This window comes from Dendrobium catenatum, unplaced genomic scaffold (genome assembly GCF_001605985.2).
Source record: "Dendrobium catenatum unplaced genomic scaffold, ASM160598v2 original_scaffold_197033, whole genome shotgun sequence".
NCBI lineage: Eukaryota > Viridiplantae > Streptophyta > Magnoliopsida > Asparagales > Orchidaceae > Dendrobium > Dendrobium catenatum.
In genome coordinates, this window is record NW_021515450.1 from 332,518 (window position 1) to 357,315 (window position 24,798).

Here is a 24,798-nt window from a genome sequence, read left to right on the forward strand (position 1 = left end):
TGAATTATGATAAGGGTGTTTAGATGCTTGAGGAATATAAGATACATTATGTTCTGTTGATTGAGAGATGTTAAGGGTAACTAGTATATTATATTAAAAATATCAACTATGATGACTTTTGTCATCCTCGAGATCAAATCTTTTCAACAAAGTCATCACCTCATATTTACAACTATATAAATATTCGATACACAAATATAATTTGGACGGAGTGCTTGCCACTATTTCATGAAAATTCAATTAAAAAGTCAGAACCACTAAAAGTTCCACTTTTAACATTCAAGTCTTGATGGTTCAACCTATGTGTATTATTTTAACTATTTTGACATGAGTGCATATCAATTAAATTATAGAACCACATAATATATTTAATAACATCGCAACACATTTATAAATATTTTAAAGGTATATTTTCAGAGGTAACACATTTATAACATAATACTCTATAGTACACCCTTAAATATATATATATCAGTTAAAAAACGGATGAGAGCAACATTCACATGTGGCTCAAATCCTATACTCTAAACATCTAAATCTTAAATGTTCACACAATCATGTGCTATTTTTATCGTATCATAATTCAATGAAAAGATGGTGTGACCATATCAGCACCAGTGTATCAAATCTCATCATAACTTTGTAGTTAAGCATGTTTGGGCGAAAGTAGTACTAGGATGAGTGACCTTTTTAGTAAGTTCTCGTGTTGCACCCGTTTTTTAACTAGCCTTCTTTTTGAAAAAAAAAAAATACAATGAAAAGATTTGTCATGATCAAATATATCCAAAATAATGCAACACATTGAACATTACAATAGCTTGTGTGCTTCCCTAATGCCAATATGAACTATTTAGGTTAACACCCCATCCTGCCTTATTATATACGCTAAAATGTCTCTGCCACCATCAAGATTTGGAATTTGGAATCTGAACTTTATATTAGAATGGGAGGGAATAAGAAAGGAAAATGAACTGAAAAAGAGTTGGCCAAAGTGAAAGAGACAACGAGAGGGCGGAATAGGAAGGTAAAAGAAATGATTAGATTTTGATCTCCTTTTGCTTTCCCACGCGCAGAAGTGAAAAGGAGTTATTATAGCTCTTGCATAGAAGAGGGATTCCTTCTTCCTTCTTTTGTAACTTTTCTTGCCCATCCGCTATTCTTCCCTAAATTCCATCAAGCTAGCCATTATAGCGACCCTAGCAGCAAAAAAAAGCTATTTTTATCTCACTCGGAGTAGCGAAGGGGAAGGCGATGGGAGGCTGCTGCTCGTCGCCGAAGAAAGAGCTACCGGAGAAGAAGCAAATCCGGCTTCAGCAGAATCAGCGCCGATCTTTCTCTATTCAGCAGGCACCACAGCCTTTTGGAGCGGCGGAGGCAGTCAGCGAGGTGCCGGCCTTCTCCGAGTTCTCGTTCGCTGATTTGAAGGCGGCCACTAATGGCTTCAGCTCCGAGAACATCGTCTCGGAAAGCGGAGAGAAGGCCCCCAACCTAGTCTACAAGGGCCGGCTACAGAGCCGCAGATGGATCGCAGTCAAGAAGTTCACCAAGATTGCCTGGCCCGATCCCAAGCAGTTCGCCGTATGCTCCAATCCCTAAAGCGCCCTCTTTCTCAAAAACGATTAGCATGTTCTTTTTTAAAAAAAATTCATTTGGTATGTAAATGAAATCGAATTGTGGACTTGCAGGACGAGGCATGGGGAGTGGGGAAGTTCAGACATAGGAGGCTGGCGAATTTAATCGGCTACTGCTGCGATGGGGATGAGCGGCTTCTGGTGGCCGAGTACATGCCTAATGACACGCTTGCCAAGCACCTCTTTCACTGTTCGTTATTTCCTAATTTTTAGGATTGATATGTTGAATAATCTCCATCTTCTGCTAATTTTGCAATGTGTAATTATTGGCCATTTATAGGAGCGATGTTGTTACCTTTATCGTGAATGATGATGTTGGCCTTTTACCATGTGCATTTATTGCCTAACACATGATTTGTTGGCCTCATCCTCCTCTTATTGCTAACAATCAATCACACTAAAAAGGGGAAAATAAGAAAAAGATTCCGTTGAACCCAACTTTGATTCACCAGTTGATAGTGCAACACCATGATTCTTCCAGAAACATGAACATCATTCCTACCAGTGTTCTATGTGTGTTATATGTGGCTCACTTTTCGGTTTCTTTTGGGATGACTTTCATACTGCTTCTTAAAGCAGATTTTTAATATAAATATTAAAAAATTTGTACAAGAAGCTTCTTTAAGCAGCAGTAAAAAAGCTGTCCCAAATAAAACCTTCAACAAAGTTTTCCACAAGTAACTTGAGTTTTGCATTGCATTAAGGAGATAACATATCAGGATTTTTTATTTTGTTCGAAGTTGTGTGCCTTGTTTTTTTTTTCTTCTTCTTAAAATTGTTGATTGCAATGGCAACAGTATGAACAAAAATTTATAGATTTTTTTTTTGTTTAATTAAACATGCATGTCTAATTGGAAAGATTACATTATAAGTCCAATGATTGATTATCATGATAATGATGATGTAATTATATTGAGCTAGATGGAATGGTGAATGCTCATATATGAGATGATTGATTTCATGTTTGTCTCTTTAAAATCACTGAAAAGTTTCTTATTTGCAAAATTAATGCCTAGGTTTTTAAAATGAACTTCTAAATCAATGGATTTGTACATGCTAAAGACCAAACCATTGATAATTTAATGAAAACAAGAAGTAAGAGTTGGGATTTTGTTGTGCTCCTCAAGATTTGGGTGCTACTATTCTAAATGTGGATAGTCGGGTTTTAGTTTCTATAAATAGTCAATATTTGAGTGTTATGTATGTAATTGCCCCTTTTTCATAATGGTCATGTCAAGTTCATCAATAAAATGTATGTTTATTTTAACCATTCACTGCTTCTTTCCTTAAAATATATTAATGCTCCTATACTGCTTTTCCAATTTGCAGATTTGTAGTATTTCAGATGCTAAATGCAACTTTTTAATTTTGGCAGGGGAAAATCAAACTATTGAATGGGCTATGCGTCTAAGGGTTGCATATTATATAGCTGAAGCACTGGAATATTGCAGCAGTGAAGGACGACCTTTGTATCATGATCTAAATGCCTACAGAGTTCTTTTTGATGAGGTGAAATGGACATCTCTCTTGAGATATTTTTTGTCTATTTCAGCTTTCACATTACCTGAATGATGTTCTTTCTTTTCTCTTTATTTTAACAATCGTCTTTATGGCATAGTTGAGCCATAATAGTTGGCTTATTACGAAATATATCAGAAGTACTATCTATCCATTAAGGCTTCGTTTGTGGCGGCTTTCTTATTGCTTCTTAAAGCAGCTTTTTAGTAAAAAAAAATAATTTTTAACTAAAAAGCTGTTTTAAGAAGCAATAAGAAAGCCATCTCAAACAAAGTCTAAATATAAAGCTAACGTGGCTATTTTAAGTGCGTACAACCATATAGGCACATCTCCTAAGAGATTAGTAATTCCCATTTGTAAAGCATAGAACTAGACTTTTTAAAAGTAAATTGTGATTGCCTTAGGTTATTAGATTTCTACAGAATTCTGTATAGTGCAATCGAAACCTCACATGGAACATGTACTAGAATCTCTAGAAATGCAGTGTCCCCAGCTAGCAAAGTTTTCTGACGGCCACTTCATATGTGTACAATGCTTATTACAGTATAGCTGAGGAAGTGCTTTTCACTGTGGATATTGTAGGGAATCTTACTATACACTATTTTATTTTTCTGCCTTCATAGTAGATGTCAGATGCACTGTCATTCTCATGATTTACTCTAATTTCAGTTTTCTTTTGAATCGGATCTGTCATCATTTTTTTTAATATGAACTATTTTGCAGGATGGTGATCCTCGCCTTTCTTGTTTTGGTCTTATGAAAAACAGCAGGGATGGAAAAAGCTACAGCACAAACCTAGCTTACACGCCTCCAGAATACTTAAGAAATGGTATCTAATTCTCTTGACTACGTAAAATTTGTTTTACTTGATTTTACTATTGTATTCGAGGTGATCCTTACTTTCTAAAATCCTGCGAGAAAATGAAACAAGAAAAGTTTGAGCTACAGTGTCATCTATTCAAAGTAGTTCTGTTTTGATTATAGAATTTTAGCTGCCATTCATGCCTCTTATTTGGAGGTATTGTTAAGGGATGTTGTTATGTTGTTTCTCCGAGTTTTATTTTCATTTTTTCTGTGTTTGGTTAGCTTAATTACTTTGCCATGAACTTTTTATACTACATGGTGGATGATTGTATATTAAAGACTAGCATAAAATGGTAGTAGAAATAGTTACATCATCAATAAACATATGAAAGGCAGATATGGTAGCCATGCTCAAAAGGCAAACATACTTCAAAATAAGGTTCCAAAATTAACTCAGCTCACAGAGTTAAGGAATTAGACAAAACGAATGACATATGTTAGGCAGTTTCATATGAGCTGAATGTGAGTGCTCTATGGCATATCTTATTAATTCCATTCCAGTTTAGTTATAGGCATCTTGTAAATCTAATTGGGTTTAGGGTGATTAAAAAAGTTAGGTGATGGTAATTGGGAGATTGTAGCCAGGATACAGTGGTTGAGAGATTGTAGTCAGGTGATGATGATCAGGAGATCATCATCGGGCTATGATGGTCAAAGATCTTAGTTGGGTGATGGTGGTCAGGAAATTATAATTGGATGATGGTGGTCTAGAGGTCATAATTGGGTGATAGTGGTCAAAGGACTGTAGTCAGATGATGGTAGTTAGAATATAATAATCAGGTGACAATAATTTGGATTTCATAGTTCGGTGATAGTGGTTAAAAGATTGTAAGAATGGCGGTGGTTGGGAGATTATAGTCGGGCGTATGTGGTTGCTAGATATCAGTTGGGCAACATTGTTCAGGACATCTTGGTCGAGCACAATGGTCTGAAGGCCTTAGTTGGGTGACAAGGGTCAACGAGCTATTGTAAGGCGATGATGTTTAGGAGACCGTAGTTAGATGATAGTGATCGGGAGATCACAATTAGGTGACGGTGGTTAATAGACTAGAGTTAGGTGGCGGTGGTCAAGAAATTATAGTTGGTTGAGTGACAGTGAATTTGGAGACCTTAGTTGGGTGATGTGGGTCGCGGGACCATATTGTGGCAACGATGTTCAGGAGGCCGTAGTCAGTTGGAAGTAGTATGGTGCAAAGCTATGGTAGTCATGAAACCTTAGTTGAAGACGATGGTTGGGAGGTTGTAGTTGAGCAATGATGGTCAGAAGACCATAGCAGGGTGTCGAGAGGTCGTAGTCCGGGATAGTATTGGTCAAGAAATTATAATCAGACGATGGTTTTCGGGGGATCATATTCGGACGATGATGGTTGAGAGATTATAGTCGAGTGACGGTGGTCCGAACGCTATAATCAGGTGTTGGTGGTCAGGAGACCGTAGTTCGGTGACAGTGGTTTGGAGACCGCTGTTAGGCAACAGTTATTGAGAGATCATAATCGAGTGACAATTGTTTTGAGACTTTAGTTGGACGACGGTGGTTGGAATATCATAGCTGTGCGAAGGTGGTCGGGAGACCATAGTTTGACGATGATGGTCGGGAGCTCATAGTTGGGCAGCGGTGATCTGTAGATTGTAGTTTGGTGATTGTGGTGAGGAGACTATAGTCGTAATGTGTTTCGGAGATCATTTGGGGTGAGGGAGTGGATGGTGGTCGGGAGATCATAATAAGTCTACGGTGGTCAGGAGACCCTAAGTGGGCGATGATAGCTTGACAACATGGTTAAGAAATCATAGTTTGACAACATAAGTGCATGCTGGAGATCATAATCAAGTTGCGGTTCTTAGGAGACCATAGTCTGGCGATAGTGGTCAAGAAATTGTAGTTGGGTGATGGTGGTCAGGAGACTTTAGTTGGGTGACATTGATTTGGAGATCATATTCAATCGTTATTGGACAGGCGAAGTTGGTCAGGCGATCATAGTTGAGTAATGATGGTTGGGAGATCATAGTTAGATGATGTTGGTAGGGAGAACTTTGTTGGTTGATGGCGGTTAGCAGACTATAATTAGGTGACAATGTTCATGAGACCTTTAGTCGGGCTATGGTGATCGGGAGATCATCTTCAAGGAAGTTGGGAGATTATTGTTATATGATGGTGGTCGAAAGACTGTAGTTGTGTGAAGGTTCTTGGGAGATCATAATCGAGTGAAGGTGGTTAGGAGATAACCGTCAGATAGCAATGGCCTGAAGATTGTAGTCAGACGACAGTAGTTTTGCGATGATGGTTCGAAGATCATAGTCGAGCGAAAGCAATTTGGGGTGGTATGAAGATGTTAGTTGGATGATTGTGATCGTAGGACCATAATCGGGCGATGGTGCTTGGGAGATTGTAGTTGGGTGGCAGTTTGACAATAGTGGTCCGAAAACGGTAGTTAGCAAATGAAGGTTGGGGATCATAGTCGGGCGACAGTGGTTGAGAGATCATTGTCGGACAACATTAGTCGAGCAACGATGGTCGGGGGCTTAAAAATGCTTAAACTTTGGCTTGGTTTATACCTTTAATGGTATGATTTGGCTTCCTATGGCTGGTATATAGCCATTTGAACTTTTGTGAACCAATATGATCTTTGAAACCCCTTTAATGAATCATACTATGGTCTTTAGTGACTTCTTTGTTGCAAAACACTCATATTCTTACAGCATAGTTGGTGAAATTTCAATTTAATAAATTTACTTTTTTAAATCTTCGTGATATCATTTTATCACATATTTCTTAGCAATGAAATTTTTCTATATTTGAGAAATTTTGTAGACCATGATGGTAGAATTATTAAGACTGTTTTTTACAGGAAGGGTTACTCCTGAGAGTGTGATATTTAGTTTTGGTACTGTTCTCTTGGATCTGCTTAGTGGGAAGCATATACCTCCTACTCATGTAAGTTAACATATTGAACATCTATTTTTCTTAAACTCTTAATTTCAATCATTTCTTTACTTATCCCTTTCTTAACTTTTGATTTTAGCATCAATTTTGAGTTTATAAATATTTTGTCATGTTTCAATATTTTGCTTTCCTCATGTTGCCTTTTGGTATTTGGAATCTTTTGCATTATTCTTGTTAGCTGTCACATAATATCTTAAGTTATAAACTTACAATGGTAGTTCTTATGTTAAAAATTAAATTTTTATATGATTGTACCTACATTTCACCACTTTTCAGCTGATCCTTTTTTCCATTTCGTCATGTACCTTACATTAGGCAATCAAGTAATCTTTATGAAAAACTCAAAGCTTAGTCCCCAAAATTTGTCTCCACCCTACACACCAAAACATGCTCATACACATCATAGAAATTGAGAAAGTTCTTGGCATTCTTAAATGCCATAACTTCAGCAACATATGGCAAAATTTTCATTTTAGAATACAATACCCTTTATCTGGTTATTTTTTGGTTGGGTGGTGATAAGGCTTTGAAATGGGACGGTTCAATTGTGGCTTGTAAGACTAGGCCAAAATGGAATATAATTCATCACATGTACGCATAACAAGCAGGCAATTGTTCACTTCTATTACTATTACCTAAATAGTTTTATCCTTTCGGGATGGCCTCTAAAATCTTAAAACATGAAAGAGGAACCTAAGATTCGAGATATGCACCTACTGAGAAATTCATTTCAAATTAACTTCAATTCACCTGATGCTTCAGCACTTTTTTGTGGTCCTTGCTTGATGATTTAGTTTTTTTTTTAAATGCTTGCTTGGAAAAGTTGATTTTCTACTAAGGTAGATATGTTACGTTTAGGTATTGTTTGAATAGCTGTTCTGAAATATAATTGAGTACATGTTCCATTTGAAACATTAAGCATGTTTGCCATGGATGGAAGCTTTTTATCTCACTTGGCTAACATGATCCTCACAAATTCGTCATAGTTCACCTTCCCATCTCCTTTGTTGTCTGCCTCATGTATTATTTCAGTCACCTTGCAGTCATTAGTTTTTCTCCAAGGCTTGTCATCACGAGATCATGCTTTGCTGCAAAAATGAAGTCATTCTGATCCTTTTAAAGATCTTGAAATTTTCCATTAGTACATCCACAGAATCAGTGTGCATGTCATAATATTTAGGAACTCTGAGAAATCGACAGTGCTGATTTTATCAGCATCAACTTTTGGCTTAATGATCTCATTATTGTACTGAGCTCTTTGCAAGTTGGAGCCATCACCATTTTTATTGAAGAGGCCGAACACCTCCTTGAACGCCACAATTTGTCTACCATCAGACTCCGCCATTTGCTGAAGCTAGAAGAAGAAGAAAAAGAAAACAAACCCTATTTGATGTAGAACAAACATGTGAAGATGAGTTGCTTAAGGAAATTTGCACGCTTAATATTTAGAGAACAATATTAAATAAAATTTATGTTGCTTTAAACGATAAGATAAAACAATAAGATGATAAAACAAGCTTAGGCTAAATCACATGCGTAGGAGTTAAGATCGTAAAACAGTTAATTAATTTAACATTGCATACATGGATGGTTTCAACGAGAGATCCCTAGATTAACAATAAGATTAGTTATTATGCAAGAATCCCTCATTCAACTCTCTAAGATTATTAGGCTTTGGTGGAGGAGCATTAACACTATCTTCATGAATCTACTAAGACCACAAGTGAGAAGTAAACTAGGAAGATAAGAGAATTTGAGGAAGAGTTTACCCAAAGAAATAGAAGATATGAAGCTTCGGTGGCTGTTTGGGTGTTGGAGAGGAAGTGGACAACAACCAAGAACCTTCTTGGTGTTGTGGGCAGCAATCTGAACCTTCAGGACAGCACACGAAGATTCCCCGACCGGCTGAACAGCAGGAAGAGATGCAGAATTTCTCTGGACAGCAATTGGCATAGCCTGGACAGCAACTTTCAAGGCTCCAATATTCAGGTTTAGCTTATGGAACCTGTCCAGGGATCTGGACAATAAGCTAGAGAGGGGAATTCCAGGGATTTCCTCTTGCTGGATGCACAGGAACTTGGAGAATGAAGTGGAAAAGTATGCGGGCAGCTATGGAGATGATCTGGGAGTTAATTTCCCTTGCTTAGGTGGCAAGTTAACTATTTAAAATTAATTGGAAGGAGGGGGGGTTGGCGGGTAAGAGAGGGAGAGAGGTTTGAAGTCTTTCCATTGAGAGGAGCTTGCAATTTAGGAAGAAATAAAGGAGGCGGGGCCTTGGGAATTTTGGCGAGAGAGAGAGAGAGAGAGAGAGAGCAAGTGTCTAGATTCAATGTATTTGAATTTAAAGCTTTAATTAATCAATCAATCATGATTTGATTAATTGTTTTAATTAGGAGCCTTTTCCAAAATAGGATTAATGAGATAGGAAAGATTTTGAAATTTAAATTTGATTTATTTCAAATTTAAATTCTTTCCACAATTAGGTTGAGTTAAAGAAGGAAAGTGGGGCTTTGGGGACAATTTTGGAAAGGGAAAATTGGGGAGTGATGGCTTGGTGGCGGACGGGAGGGTCGGAGGTGTTGATGTGGCGGTGGGGATGGGGTTAGGGTGGTTTGGATTGGCGGCAAGAGGAGAAGGGAGAGGGGTTGGTAAGCCGGCGACAAGAAGAGGGGGAAGAAGAGGTGGCCGGATGTAGATGAAAGGAAGAAACGATAAGAAAATATTACGACTACTAACCGCGAGTCCCGGAATCCACTGGCGGCTGACGGGTGATGCGTGGCCCTCTCCTAGGGTTTCTCCTCCCAAGAACTCACAAAGAGATCAAGATCAAGAAAGCTAAATTTTTATTCATGTTCATCATTAATCTAAAATACAGGAGAACTAGCCTATAAATAGGCCCTATGAAAAGAAAAGAAACAATGACTAAATGACCTTCGGGCTATAACACCACATGATCACTCCTATGGGTAAAATGAGAAAAATAGAAATATAAAATAAACTAATACATAAAACACACAAAAAAACCTCCAGATCGTAGCCACTGATCTCTGATGTCCTCATCACTATCTTTTAGTATTAGTGAGGGTAAAACTGGAGTAGTTGTTAGGTTATCTCTAATCTCTATTGTGTTTTGGAGGGCACAAGTTAAAAAAAAGAAAAAAAAAAAAAAAAAAAAAAAAAACAAAAAACGGCCGTATTATAATGCTTGCAAAGATGAGGCTGGATGCATCAAAATTCTTAAATCTTACATTAGTGGGTGCTTTATGCACCGGGTATGCACCTTGATAAAATTTGAAGTTCATTTCCTCTCAAATGCAATCAAGAAATTTCAAGGAGCAAGAGGTATGATAATCTTGTGATATCTCAAGACGGTCAAAAGTCGGGAGTTTTCTATGAGCATTTGGGAACTATTTTGTTGCATGAATTACAGTCTTCAAGAATTCTTTATTTCCTAGGTCTAAATTAGATATAAGGTGACTTGTTCTGAAAGTCACTTAAGCGATTGGATAGATTAAAAGAGCACCCAAGTATCTAGTATGTAACATATAGATTTTTTTAATTCAAGAAATCAAAATATCTTGATAATATAATAATTTGATTTCCTATGCCTAAAAAAATAAAGAGAAGTGAAGTTGAAGTTTTATTCCATGAATTAGAAGAGAAGTTACGTTTATCCATGTGTATTGATGCATCTTGGAAGTAAAAATAATAAAATAGATAGATGAAAAAGTACTTAAATACAAATATGGGGGCTGATTTTTTATTACTTCGTAAATAATAACGAAAGATACAATTGATCTACTATTCAAGAGGTATATCGTCTCTCTTATAAACCCTAACCGTCATTAGGAAACTCACACCAAACCCTATAAAATAAACTCAACACCCTTATATCATCATAACCCTAGACAAAACTCCCCCTAAATAGCCCTCACACATAAGAAACACAGTTGGATCCTTCCCAAAAAACATAAACACAACAATAACAACAACATCAAGCCTCGTCCCACTATGTGGGGGTCGGCTACATGAATCCTTTTTCTCCATTGTCATGTTAAAAGCCAAATTCTCATTTAAATCTAATAAATAATGATCATTTCTAATATTTTTTAACCAAGTCTTTTTAGGTCTACATAAGTCAAATCTAATACCTTTACTTTTCTAACTGGGTCATCGAAAGGCTGCTGTTTTATGTGACCAAATCATCTAAGACGACACTCTCTAATGTTATCTTCCTTATTTTGTATCTTATCTCTAAGGGTAAAGCCACTCACCCACTTGAGCATCCTCATCTCTGTAACACTTAACTTAGTATTATGCTTCTCTTTTAATGACCAACATTCGGCACCATAAAGCATTGCAGGTCTCACCACCATCTTATAGAATTATCTCTTAAGTTTGAGTGGGACTTTTCTATCACACAAAAAGCCCAATGCATTCCTCCATTTCAACCATCCAACTTGAATTATGTTGATAATATCCCCGTCTATTCCACCATCACTCTGAACAATAGATCCAATATATCTAAAACGTGTACTCTTACTAATGACTTGATCGCCCAAATTCACAATCCCCTCACTAGGTTCATTACTGCTAAAATTATATTCCATATATTCAGTTTTATATCTACTCAAGCGAAATCCTTTAGACTCTAAGGTTAACCTCCATAATTCAAGTTTACCTTCAACTCTCTCTATTCTTATCAACAAGAAGAATATCATCAACAAAAAGCATACACCAAGGTACATCCTCTTGCAAATGTCTAGTGAGAACATTCATGACTAAAGCAAAAAAGATATGGGCTTAAGGCTGATCCTTGATGTAATCCAACCAAAATAGGAAAATACTTGCTCAAACCACCTTGTGTTTGAACACAAGTAATAGCTCCTACAGACATATCTTTAATGATTTGAATATAAATTTTATTAACTCATTTCTTTTCAAGAACTCTCCATAGCACTTCTCTAGGAACTTTATCATATGCCTTCTCTAAATCAATTAATATCATATATAGATCCTCCTTATTCTCTCTATATTTCTCCATCAAACCTCTCAATAAATGTATGGCTTCCATAGTAGACCTAACCAACATGAATCCAAATTGATTTTGAGAAACATTAGTTTCACGCCGTAACCTACGCTCCATAACTCACTCCCATAGTTTTAAAGGAAATATTTCTAAACAATTAAAATCTTTTTAATCAACATAAACATGATTAGGAAACATTCCTAACAATTAAAATCTTCCTAAACAACATAAACACAATTAGGAAACCTTCGTAAATATCTTCCCCTTGATTCCTCCTTACATTTTGAATAATAGCTCCCCTAGCCCCACAAGGGGGGCCGAAATCTCCCACTCTGCTGCCCCTAGTTTCTCCCAGCCAAAGGGCTGGTTCAGCCTGGGCTGGGCTGGGCCGGGCCGGTTTAGCTGAGCTGGTCTAAGCTGGCTATGTCACGACCCGGCCCGGTTAGCTCGCAAGTGCGAGGCGGAAACGGAGATTGGACGGAAAAGAGACCAATCAACAAAACATTACATAGAATTTTCCATAAAGAATTTAGCAAAACTAAACACATCTCCAATACATGTATGAAAGAGCCACTATGAATCCAAGTAAAAAAAAAAAATTCTTTTCTATTACTTTTACCTTCCAAAGGAGAGGTTTACACAAGAGTTCTTTCCCAATGCTTAAACCTTTCATTACATTTCCTTTCTTCCTTTCCTTTCATTTTAAAACATTGAGGCTCATTTAATCTCAATCACATATGACAATGTATGAAAAACATTCATAATAATTTAGTACGTATATATATATATATACATATCACCCGTCTCAGGAGTATCACTTGTACTGATCAGGTACAATAAATTGGCCATTTCCTTTTCCATAGGTTCAAAAGAACCAATCCTTTTCCACAGCTCATAAGAGCCTTCCTTTTCCATAGCTCATAAGAGCCTTCCTTTTCCTTGTGATACTCCCGCATCAACATGCTCATGCATTTATTACTTAAATAATCTTAAAATGAAATGCTCCATGTACTTTTCCATAATGTATTCTTGCATGTAAGATAAGGAAATCATGTGAAACAAGTGTATAACATGAGTGTGTATACCAAACATGAGTTAAGCATTGCATAGGAGAAACATTTGAAATCACTTCATTTGTCCATAGACTTACAAGGGAAAATTGAGCCATAAGAGTTCATAAATAACATAAACCAATTGAACATTTCTATGTAATAGAACAAAATACAAGTTACCTAATATTTAAAAGAAAGTTCATCCCACCTACCTCAATTTGTGTAGTCCCTTCCTTTGTCGATCTATTCTTTTCCTTTTCACGAATTATCTAAAAGAAATATACAAGGGGAAAACATAAGTAACTAACATCTACACAATATCTCAACCCTAATTCCAAAGGAAATAATTTCCTATGTTTGTGTAAGTGTTATAACAAACCCTTCCCTCAAAATATGATCTCTCCCTCATGTCCACTTTGAGTTTAGGTTTTAGTTCAAAAGCCATATGGTCTAACACGCTAATCCTCTCTTTAAACCCAAGACATAAAAATAAACATGTAAATTTCGGAATTAATTAAACCAAAAATTAGAAATCATGGTTTTTCAATTAGAAACTATAGGTTAGCTTCCAAAACCCTCCTTAAATCAATTAGAAGTCAAAAAGGATTCAAAAACTTCATCATTAGGGAGAAACCCTAAATTCCTAACTCAAAGTTTTTTTTTTTTTGGCTTAAACAATAAGTGCCTTTACATAAAACCTTCCTCAAATTACTAAAAACAATATTTGTGAAAGCATTTACAAGGGAGACAAATTTTTTTAGCAAACCCTAATTTCAAAAATTTTCATTATTCACAAAAACTCAACATAATATGGTTTAGAAACTCTCCCTAAACCTTCCCTAGACTTCTCTCAAAGAAAACCCAAAGAAAACCTAAAATATCTCAAAGCCCTAATTTCTTCTTTTCAAAAAATCATGAGAATGAGAGGGGAAATCAAAGTTCTAATGCATACCTTTGCTTTCCCTTAGTCTCCCCCACGATTTTTCCTAAGTTTGGCCGCCGGAAACCGCCGCCGGAGCCGCCGCAGAAGAACCCGTCGCCGCTCCTACCCGCGCCTCACGCCCCTTGGTTCCGCTCGGTTCGTGCGAATGGGGGAGAAGGAGGGCTCGGTTTGGTCTAATAGGGAGAAATGGGAAAAGCCAAAAGACCCTTATGCCCTCACTTAAGTAATTCCGGCATTTTAAAAGCTTAGGGGTAGTTTGGGTATTACTTAAATTCCAACAATTATATCTCCTAATTTAAGCGAGATTACATATAAGTCCTTTATACCAAATCGATCGAAATTTCGCGCTCTATTTTATAAAATTATTTGCGTCGAAATCCGACAACTTCGAATTTTTCACTTAAAGTACGTCGCGGCGCTTTGAAAAGCGTGCGAAGTCTGAAATGGCTTTTTTTGCGGGTTTTACAGGCTAGGTGGCGCTACTTGGCATATTAATACTCCCCTCTCCCCCCTCCCCCAAGATGCACCATGTCCTCAAGGTGGAAGGATGAGAAATGTCTCATGATCATCTCATATGGCTCCTATGTGGATTCGTACTCTAGTAAATCTTCCACTTAATTAGCATCTCATGTTCTCCTGTTTCCTCTTGGCGCACCCCTTTTACTCCTAGGGTTTCAAAATGACCTCCATGTCTTCTGTCAAAGTTGGGGGTAGTGAAGACGTTGTGTGATCTTGATACACCTTAGAAGTGAAAGAAACGAAGAAAGAAGATAAAAACTGCATAAATACTCCAACGGTGGTTGGTTTTTTTGGATTATAACCTCAATATAAAAGCAATATACAATGATATACGATTAAAGAGGTAGATCGTCTCTCCCAAACAATCTAGAAGCCGCTAGGAAGCCCTCACAGAAAAAGACTGCAATAAATTCAATCAAAACATTATCCTAATACAAAACAACTAGCTCTTACATAAGCTATTCATATTTCCCCCCAAAATAGTCTTATTGCCTTAATTAATTCCCTCATTTATTTTGAATTCAAATTAGCATTAAACAACAATTAATTTCCTTCCTTATTCCTTCTTCGTACATATAGAATCATAGTTTTGTTGGGCCCCAAGGGGGGGGGGGGGGGGGGGGGAGTGAATTGGGGGGGGGGGGGGGGTGCGGGCGGCAAATCTTCTCTGGTTTCCTTGGTCTCTCATCGTCCGCCCTTCCTGCTAGACCGGCCTTGCTACCATCAATACTCCACTCCTCAAAATGCACCTTATCCTCAAGGTGGAGGTGGAGGGATGGGAATTGTTTCCTGATCGTTTCATAGGGCTTCTATGTAGCTTCATAGGCAGGTAGATCCTTCCATCGAACAAGAACCTCCTTTGCTCTTGTTGTCCTTTGTCGTGCTCCCCTAATCTCCATAGGTTTCAGAATCACTTCCATGTCCTCAGTTAAAGTTGTCGGCAGTAAGGAAGCGGGTGTATGATCTGCGATAGTGCGCTTCAATTATAATACATGGAATACTAAATGGCTGGCCCGACACTAATGGGAGAGGTCCCCTCTTTAGGTTGATGGCGTGCTTGTGCTCTCGTGGTTGTGGTAAACCAACAGGTGGATGAAATGCATCCTGATAATGTTGTCATTTATTTTAATAAATTAAAAATAAAGTTATCATTTTAAAATTTTACTTTTCAACTACAAAACCAATTAAATGTGCCTTAAGCTAACAAATTTGTAAATTAGTCTATTTGAATTTGACAATACATTTATGATTGCTAAATAGTTGAAGAGGATTATCTAAAGCTACAAAAATTTGAGTTAAGAGAGACATTGTATTTTAATAAATTCAAGATCTTAGGTAGAAAGAGAACGATTGAAGGATGTTAGGATCTTCTTAGAGAGGAAGGAGTTCTTCTCTTAAGCTTCTTGAGAGAGGAGAGAGGGAAGATGAGAGGGAGAGATCAGAAAATCTGAAATGTATTTATGTATTTTGCTTTTGGCTTCAATGCCTTATTACAAGTTTTTGTTTCTATTTATAGACACTAAATGGTAGCTCAAAGGGATACACAAGATTCTAAACAAAGTAACATAAATGCTACAAAGAAAACTAACTAAAGAAAGTAGATAGGTAAATCTTGGACCAATCATAAGAAAGGATAAATTAAAAAAAAAGTATTTATATATGCTAACTTTTGAATACATATGCTTCGGATTGTGCGATCAACACAAAAAACTGTGATTGGCACTTCTCCCGTGAAAGCACAGTTTCACATCTCATGAAAGCACAATTTGCTCTCTTGAAAGTACAGAGAAAACCGTTTCAACAAAAAATGAAAAACCATTTTGCGATTTCTTTGAAAACCCGAAATATTTTGTGTTTTCTTAAAAATGAGTTGTTTTTTTTTTTGCTTTCTAATTCTTCCTATATTACGTTTATATGATGTTCCTCCTGCTTAATTAAATTAAGTCCTTCTCGTCTTTAAAATTCCACCTTCAACTTATCAATCAAATTTGATAACACCTCAGGGTTTTGCCTCTTAATGAATACAAACATTATTTTTTACTCCATAGTGGTTGTTCTGAAATTATGTAGAATCATAAATAAATTAGCTTTGTTTAAATTGCATTTTTTTTTATTGATTTATCAACTAACGTTGATTGTTGTCCCTATGTCTAAAAGTCCTTGTTATGACTTGAGTTAGATTACTAACTTTGATGTGGGATGTTTTATTTTACAAGGCTTTTACAATATATTATGTAATGCTTGTTTTGATATGGTCAACCAGTGTAAGAAATATATATAGTTTTATTGTTAAACAAGCTAATGATCTTTTAAGCAATTCTCTCTTGTTTTTTATGAAAATAAATGATAGTAGAATTCCAATTCAGGTAAATGAGTTTTGGTCTTCCATCAGAAATTGACCACCAGGAAGTTCATGAAGTTTACTCTAATGATTAATATCTCGTGCAAAAGAAAGGAAATTAGATTGCTAGAAATTTGATGAAATCTATTCACACTATCGGCCAGTAGTGAGAAATGTTTAGGAGGGAAGTGAGAGAAAAATGGAAGATATGAGAAGAAGTCACTGAAATGCAAGTTCTTCAAGGAGATAAATATCTCTCATAATCAATCAACTTTGGAAAATCACAATTTGCTGCAAAAGAGCCATTGAACTTGCTACAGTTTTGTTCAATTCAGAAGTGATGAAATGTTGATCCCTGCTTTTGTCCCATGAAAAAGCCTTAAAGGAAGCAGCTGCTGAAACAACCGCAATGGAATGCCACAAGAATAATGGCAAGAAGTACATAGCCGAAGAAGTCCGTTGCAGCTACAATCCCACAGCGAAGTTGTAGAAACAAAAGCCCATTAGGAAAATCCACCATATCATATTCTCATGTGGGCATTCTTTGGTCTGGACGTTTGAAAGTTATTATATTGCTCAATTTAGTCAAATTCCTAGAACCATAAGTTGAAGTATGGAATACCATAAAGTGTTAATTTATTATATTCTATGGAAGCTATACATTTATTGAGAGGTTTGATGGAGAAGTATAGAGAGAATAAGGAGGATCTACATGTGTTATTTATTGATTTAGAAAAAGCATATGATAAAGTTCCAAGAGAAGTGTTATGAAGAGTTTTAGAAAAGAAAGGGGTTGATAATGCTTATATTCAAGTCATTAAGGATATGTATGCTACAGCTGTTAGTTGTGTTCAAGCACAAGGTAGTTTGAACAAGTATTTTCTTATTTCAGTTGGATTACATAAAGGATTAGCCTTAAGCCCATATCTTTTTGCTTTAGTCATGGATGCTCTCACTAGATATTTACAAAGGTTGTATCTGATAGGAAATACTTGATTCCAAGTATTTCCTAATCACTTTAGCCCAAGATCTCACAGCAAACTGCTGTCCACAGCAGGAAATCAGCCAAAACAGTGGGAAAACACGAGAAAAACGATAAAAACACGAAGTAAGAACTTGTAATTTACTAGAAGATGAAAGGAAAATAGCAAAGATACAAGGATCCTCTATTCGAGAGGAGGATCGCACTCTCCCAATCTCTAGAATACGATCTAGAGCCCAACTCGACAAGAAGAACAAGAGAAACTACAAGACAAAAACACATAACCCTAAACCTCCTCATTACTCCCTACTTAATGCATACAATTCAAAATAGATACAAAAGGACCTAATTGACCTCACTTCCCCTCATTTTGGCTCCAAGAAACAACTTGAATTTCAAGTGGACCCCACCTCACGCCCTCCTGCGGTTTCCGCCTATTTCCGCCCGCTGTTCGCCCACCCTCTTCTCCGATAAAAATGAACCAGCCCGCTGGATTGGGCCGGCTGGACCGGTCTAACAGTATCCTGGTGTATGCTTTTTGCTAATGATATTCTTCTTGTTGATAAGACTAGAGAGGGTGTTGAAAGTAAACTTGAATTATGGAGGTCAAGCTTAGGTTTAAAGGTTTTCATTTGAGCATATCTAAAACCGAATATATGGAGTGTAATTTTAGTAGTAATAGATCTAGTGGGAGGATTATGACTTTGGGCGATCAAGTTATTAATAAGAGTGCACGTTTTACATATCTTGGGTCTTTTGTTCAAAGTGATGGTGAAATAGATGGGGATATTATTAGTAGAATTCAAGTTCGATGGTTGAAGTGGAGGAATGCATCGAGCTTGTTGTGTGATAGAAAAACCCCCCTTAAACTAAAGGAAAAATTCTATAAGACGATGGTGAGACCTGCAATGTTTTCTGGTGCATATTGTTGTCCATTAAAAGAGAAGCATAATATTTAAGTGTTGCAAAGATGAGGATGCTCAAGTGGATGAGTGGCTTTACTCTTAGAGACAGGATACAAAACGAGCATATACGTGAAAAGGTTGGAGTAGCTCCAGTGGAAGATAAGATTAGAGAGAGTCGCCTTAGATGGTTTGGTCACATAAAACGGCAGCCTTCTGATGACTTGGTTATGAGTGTAGATGTATTAGATTTGGCTTATGCTTAAAAAGGTAGGGGTAGACTTAAAAAAACTTGGTTAGAAAATATTAGTAATGACATTTCTTTATTAGATTTAAATGAGCTGACCCCACGTAGTGGGATAAAGACTTGATGTTATTGTTGTTGTTGTTATATTTGTCATCATCTTAATATTTCTCCATCCATCAAGTTTTATGTAGTTTTGTGGCAATATGATGGGTTGCTAGCCAAGTATTACTTTTTCCTAGAATTCTTCATGGTTTCAGTAGACTGCTTGTTGGCATCTTCATTATTTGATAAAATTTATGCGTTAACTGCATCTATCTATGTTGTTTTAACCTGTATAATATATATATATATATATAATAGAGTGAACGATGTTTACTTCAATTACTTGGTGAAGATATGTATGTCCAATACTTTGTTCTAACAAGTAATAATGAACTCTTTTCTTGTGACTGTCAAATCCGAATTGCTTGTCAAAACTTTTATGTTAAAAAAACGATTTCTGATGGATGTATATGATGTTTGGATCCAAAAAGAGTTGTTGTTTCTCATCAGTGATTTGTCCCTTTTTTTTTGGTTTCTTTCCAATGCTATGCTATTTTTATCAGAATGATATCTATAAGTTGCGATAAACTGTTTTCCCAGTGAAAAGAAATTACTCAAAATTTTCTTATATGTGAGGTACATTGTTTCTCAGTAGATTTAGTTTTGAGCTTGCAGGCTCTTGATATGATAAGAGGTAAGAACATCCTACTTTTGATGGATTCACATTTGGAGGGGAAATTTTCTACAGAAGAAGCTACTGCTTTGATGGACCTTGCTTCTCGTTGTTTGCAGTATGAACCAAGAGATCGCCCCAATACAAAAGATCTAGTTACTACACTTGCCCCCTTACAAACTAAAACCAGTGTAAGGCTACCTCTCTATGCTTTATATTCTCCATACTGTTGATTTTATTTGCTAATTTTATTTAATTAAACCTATCTAAAATACGCAGTATAGTCGGTATCGTTTACCACAATGGCACAGTTTAACCTAGAAATGATTCTATTCATGTGGAGGCGTACGTGCTATCTTTCAAGGGTTGTCATGTTAATGGGTTGTTTGCAGGTGGACACCTTCTTCACCACTATCAGTCCTTTTCTGGAATTTTTATTCTGTGCGGAGTCCGGACGTAATCCAGAGACCAACAAAAATGCACCACGTCACCCCAAAAGTTTATCGCGCTCGGTACCGAGCGTGGTACCAACGCTCGGTATCAAGCGATACCGGACGGTTCTCCCGTCTGATGTCCGCAGAGAGTAATCTCTTCCTTTTTTGGCAGACTTTTGGATGGGAAATTTAAGGGCTGTGAATATATGTAGATAGAAAGATAGAATTTCTTTGATATGTTTGGACATGGGCTTTGAAAATATAAATCTTCATCTCAAATAACATAACACAGCATTCCTTTTTATATATAAATAGATTATTAAGGCTTCGTTTTGGATGACTTTCTTGTTGCTTCTTAAAGCAATTTTTTAGTATAAAATTTTTATTTTTAAACTAAAAAACTGAATTTAGAAGCAATAAAAGAGTCGTCTCAAACAAAGCCTAAATCACATATCTTTTTGTGCTTTCCTAAATTACTATCTTGAATAATGCAACAAAATTTTTAAATACTTTAAGAGTTTTAGGCTTCAGTACTCGTAGTTCCTATGCTTAATAAATGGTCAAAAAAAGTTGCAGTTCAATAGCTTTTTGTTACTGTCTAACTCTTAAAACATGAAAAATGATAATTCTTCAACCGGTTAGGCTTTGCACACAAAGAAGTTCAGAGTGAAATCAAAGCTATTGGTTCTATCAAATGAACCACAGCCTATTAAATTTTGTTTTATTTGATTGATGTTGTGAGTTGGTATAAAGTTGAAATCATATTTTGTCAAAATGGTTCAATATATTAACTGTTATCGATATGCGGTATGAATGATCCCGGGTTTCCCCCTGTATCTTCTGTAATTTGAATGTCAACTTCAAGTACATTGAGTTTCTTCTGTATCAATAAAGAATTTCAAAATGCAGGTGCCTTCTCATGTGATGCTCGGAATTTCTAAACATGGAGAGACCCCTCCTACTCCACCGCACCCCCTTTCTGCCATGGGTGAAGCTTGCTCGAGGATGGATCTTACGGCCATCCATCAAATCTTAGTAATGACACACTACAGGGATGACGAAGGAACTAATGAGGTAATCACTTCTGTTTGAAAATGAAATATCATCTTACATGCAAGATGAATATTGAATGATTTAACCGAATACATCAATCCCCACCTTTCTTTTTGGAATCAGTTGTCATTCCAGGAATGGACACAACAAATGAGGGACATGCTTGATGCAAGAAAACGAGGAGACTTGGCATTCCGAGATAAAGATTTTAAGACTGCCATTGATTGTTACTCTCAGGTATGTCAACAATCAGTTGAATCCTCTTTTGGTTGGGAGATAGAGCACATTAGGGGTGTTAAAAATTGACACGATCGGAAACCCGATCCGGATCGGAAACCCAATACGGACCCGACATGGAAAAATCTGGGTTTGGGTCAACCCGTTTGTGAAACGGGTCGGGTTCGGGTTCGGATTTACGTTTCAAATGGGTTGGGCTTGGGTTGACTTGGAAACTCGCGGGTCGACCCGAATTGACCCGGTTATGCATCCGACATGCGACTGCACCCACTGGTCTCATTGCGGCACGTCGGCACCTGCGAGCTGCGGCCGGAAAAATACTTGGCTCAATGCCTCCGCCAGGCCGCCCCTGCTCGCCACCTCACCCGAAGGTCCGACCTGCAGGCTATAGTGGAAGCGGAAGTTGCATCCCGATGTCCCGTCGCCAAGGTAAGTATCGGCATATCACGGCCCTAGACACCATGAACTCCACGTAGGTGTCAGATCACCCGAAGGTTCGACCCGCATATCACGACGCCTAGGCCCTCATTCGCGTTCACACTTCGCCAGTCCATCATTGCTCCGCGTGTTCGCAAGTCGGGTCGGGTCAACCCGGTAACCCGCGCGGGTCGGGTCCAGGTTGGAAATCTTCACCCATTTATCCAAATGGGTCAGGTTCGGGTCAACCTATTTACGCGCAAATCAACAAGGATTGGACCCAAACCTGACCCATTGACCCAAATTGACACCCCTAGAGCACATGATATAGAAAACTATGAACTTTGCTACATTCTATTATATAATAGAATCTGATTAGAAATATTATAAATTTTCTGGATCATCTGTATATAATTTATTTCCTGCAAAGTAGGCTGTTATACTGAAGACAACCTGGAGGTAATTCTCTTGTACATTGTTATGTTGATTCAGTTCTTAGACGTGGGAACGATGGTCTCACCGACCGTATACGCTCGGCGGAGCCTTTGCCATCTCCTCTGTGATCAACCTGATGCTGCTCTTCGGGATGCCATGCAAGCACAGTGCATATATCCAGAATGGCCTACAGCATTCTACATGCAGGCTGTAGCGTTAGCTAAGCTGAACATGAACAGTGACTCTGCTGATATGTTAAATGAAGCAGCTGGGCTTGAAAAGAAGAGACAAAATGGTGGGAGAGGTACTTGAACTGTCTTAACTGTTTATTCAGGTGTGATATTTTGTGATTACTAGGGGTTTTTTTGTTATAAAATGTGATGTAGAGGAAGCTCTTGGATTACATTAATGGGTTTCTTTTACTCATTAATGGTGGTTCTAATTCTTTACTTTGATGTATATGAACAGAGGATCAAAACAGACATTTTGAACTTTTCAAAAGATCTCATTTTTTGCTTAGATAGTGCTGATGTGCTTTTGTGAAGATCTCCCAATTATAAGGTTTGAAGGATTATTGGTGTAATTCTAAATTTTCAGTTTTCAGCTCATATTTATTTTTAATTACATTCAACTAAAAAATTTAGCAAGTTTCATTAATAACTATCATATTGTTATTTCATCTCATATTGGTGAAAATCAGTAGGATTTGTGCCTGATAATCTTATCACTAAAGTAATGAATTTCTTTTTTTAGTTGAATTTAATATTTATGTTTTGTTTGGGATGATTTTCTTATTGTTTATTAAAATAGATTTTTAGTATAAATTTTTAATTTTTTTACTATTTTTTTTTTAAAAAGTAGTAAGAAAACTTGTCTATATTTTAAAATGGTTTTCTAATATAAAAATTAAGTTTTAAATTTTAAAATAAAATATTTTTTAATATAAAAAATAAAATTTTAATATTTAAAATTATTTTAAGAAGCAGTCTAAGATGAAGCTTAAATTAACTTAAAATCTCATAAAAATTTTATAATGATCAAGAAGAACTAGGCTTTCATTTTAGAGTGCTTAAAAATTTTCATATAAATGGATTAATATTAAAAAAAATAAAATGATGATATAATTCAAAGTAAAATTTTATATTTTATTGTGATAGATAAATTGAAAATTATTACAAACTAAAATAGGATACTAAATAGGAAAATGGGGTTGTCAAATGTCAAACTTTAGTTTTACTGGCTTTCTGAAGATCAGAACTCAGATTGCAAGTGATTGGAGCCTTGGAGTTGGACAAGGATTGCAGATGTTGGGGAATGATCAAACAAGGTTTGCGGTTGCTGCTCTAATCGTTCGAACTCAAAAATATTTCCTCTGTTGGAGTTGGACACGACTAACAGGCTCTAGTGAACGTTTGTTGTTGTGGGCCGGAAAATTTCTATCGTTTTGCAGTCTTTTTTTTTTTTTTTTCCTTTGCTAGTCAAATCAGGATTATGTGTGGGGAAATAACTAAAATACCCTTTAATTATTTTATTAAAAGCCCAAATTGAGAAATTATTTTGTGCGGACGTCGAACGCCATCTTGAGACCAACCAAAATGCGTCACATCACCCTTTGCTTAATACTCGGCTTGATAATGTTCGATACTACTGATGTGGTGCATTCTGGATAATTTCTCCACATAAGCCCTTTGATCAAGGAATATTGACTAGCTGGTGCCTGTTTCTAGTCACGACTCCACTAAAGTTCCCCTCCCATGTCATTGGATCCTCCTTCGATCTTCCGTAATCGCACATGTCCGCCAGCCTCGTGCAAATCGTTTATGCTTTTTCTCCGGCGATCTTACGGCCGGCACATACCATGCATATATACCAGAGATCGATCAAACATGTTACAATAATAAAACTCCATATTAATCTATACATCCCTAAACTAATCCAAAGATGAAAGTTTTGGCGTTGGCTTTGCTTTTCTTGCCAGGCTTGGCCACGTTGCTCCGTCAATTCGGACCGCCGTCGCCGTCGCCATCGTCGCTGGCGGAAAAAGGAGAAGCTGAAGATTCATGCGGAGCCGTGAGCTCAATCATAACCCGTCCAATGTTCGAGGAAATGCTTAAGCACCGCGGCGATCTCCGCTGCCCAGGAAGCTTCTACACCTACGAAGCCTTTATCGCCGCGGCAGAGGCCTTCCCCGGGTTCGGAACCACCGGCCTCCCCGCCACCTGCCGCCGGGAGCTTGCCGCCTTCTTCGGCCAGACTTCTCATGAAACCAGAGGTACTACTACTAACGCGCGTGTGCCGTACATAATTCAATTTCACATTTTTCATGTTTTTATTAATTTTATTATAACAATCCCAAAAAATTAAAAGTTATTAATATTATTATAACCAATTTTATAAATATCTAATTTATAAAAAAAATTAATATGAAAACTCAAAAAGCGATAATTAATTTCAAACTCAATAAATAACCTATTAAAAAATTTACATTAATACATATTCAAAATATTTTCCTTATTATTAAAAATAAATTAGTCAAAT

General features: G+C 36.9%; 2 protein-coding genes across 2 annotated transcripts; both read left to right on the plus strand.

The window, feature by feature from the left end:
• Window positions 1-987: 987 nt before the first annotated feature.
• LOC110114633 (serine/threonine-protein kinase BSK1) lies at window positions 988-22,790 on the plus strand. The gene is made up of 9 exons (XM_020847568.2): window positions 988-1,578; window positions 1,686-1,821; window positions 3,007-3,140; window positions 3,873-3,978; window positions 6,860-6,945; window positions 19,687-19,875; window positions 21,028-21,192; window positions 21,295-21,408; window positions 22,318-22,790. Exons 1-9 carry the CDS (start codon window positions 1,252-1,254, stop codon window positions 22,570-22,572), a joined length of 1,512 nt encoding a protein of 503 aa, XP_020703227.1. The 5' UTR covers window positions 988-1,251; the 3' UTR covers window positions 22,573-22,790.
• Window positions 22,791-23,905: 1,115 nt separating this feature from the next.
• Window positions 23,906-24,532, plus strand: LOC110114632 (chitinase 11-like; the record flags this gene model as incomplete). Its single annotated transcript, XM_020847567.2, has 1 exon — window positions 23,906-24,532. A coding segment is annotated over exon 1 (331 nt), but the record flags the coding sequence as incomplete, so codon positions are not given.
• Window positions 24,533-24,798: the final 266 nt, after the last annotated feature.

What these genes read in the sequence shown, in the direction of transcription:
- LOC110114633 (XM_020847568.2), top strand. Translation starts at nt 1,252, where the DNA reads ATGGGAGGCTGCTGCTCGTCGCCGAAGAAAGAGCTACCGGAGAAGAAG. An exon ending in TCCAGAATACTTAAGAAATG is followed by an intron (nt 3,979 to 6,859) that starts GTATCTAATTCT and finishes TGTTTTTTACAG; the next exon opens with GAAGGGTTACTCCTGAGAGT. An exon ending in AGCATATACCTCCTACTCAT is followed by an intron (nt 6,946 to 19,686) that starts GTAAGTTAACAT and finishes TTGAGCTTGCAG; the next exon opens with GCTCTTGATATGATAAGAGG.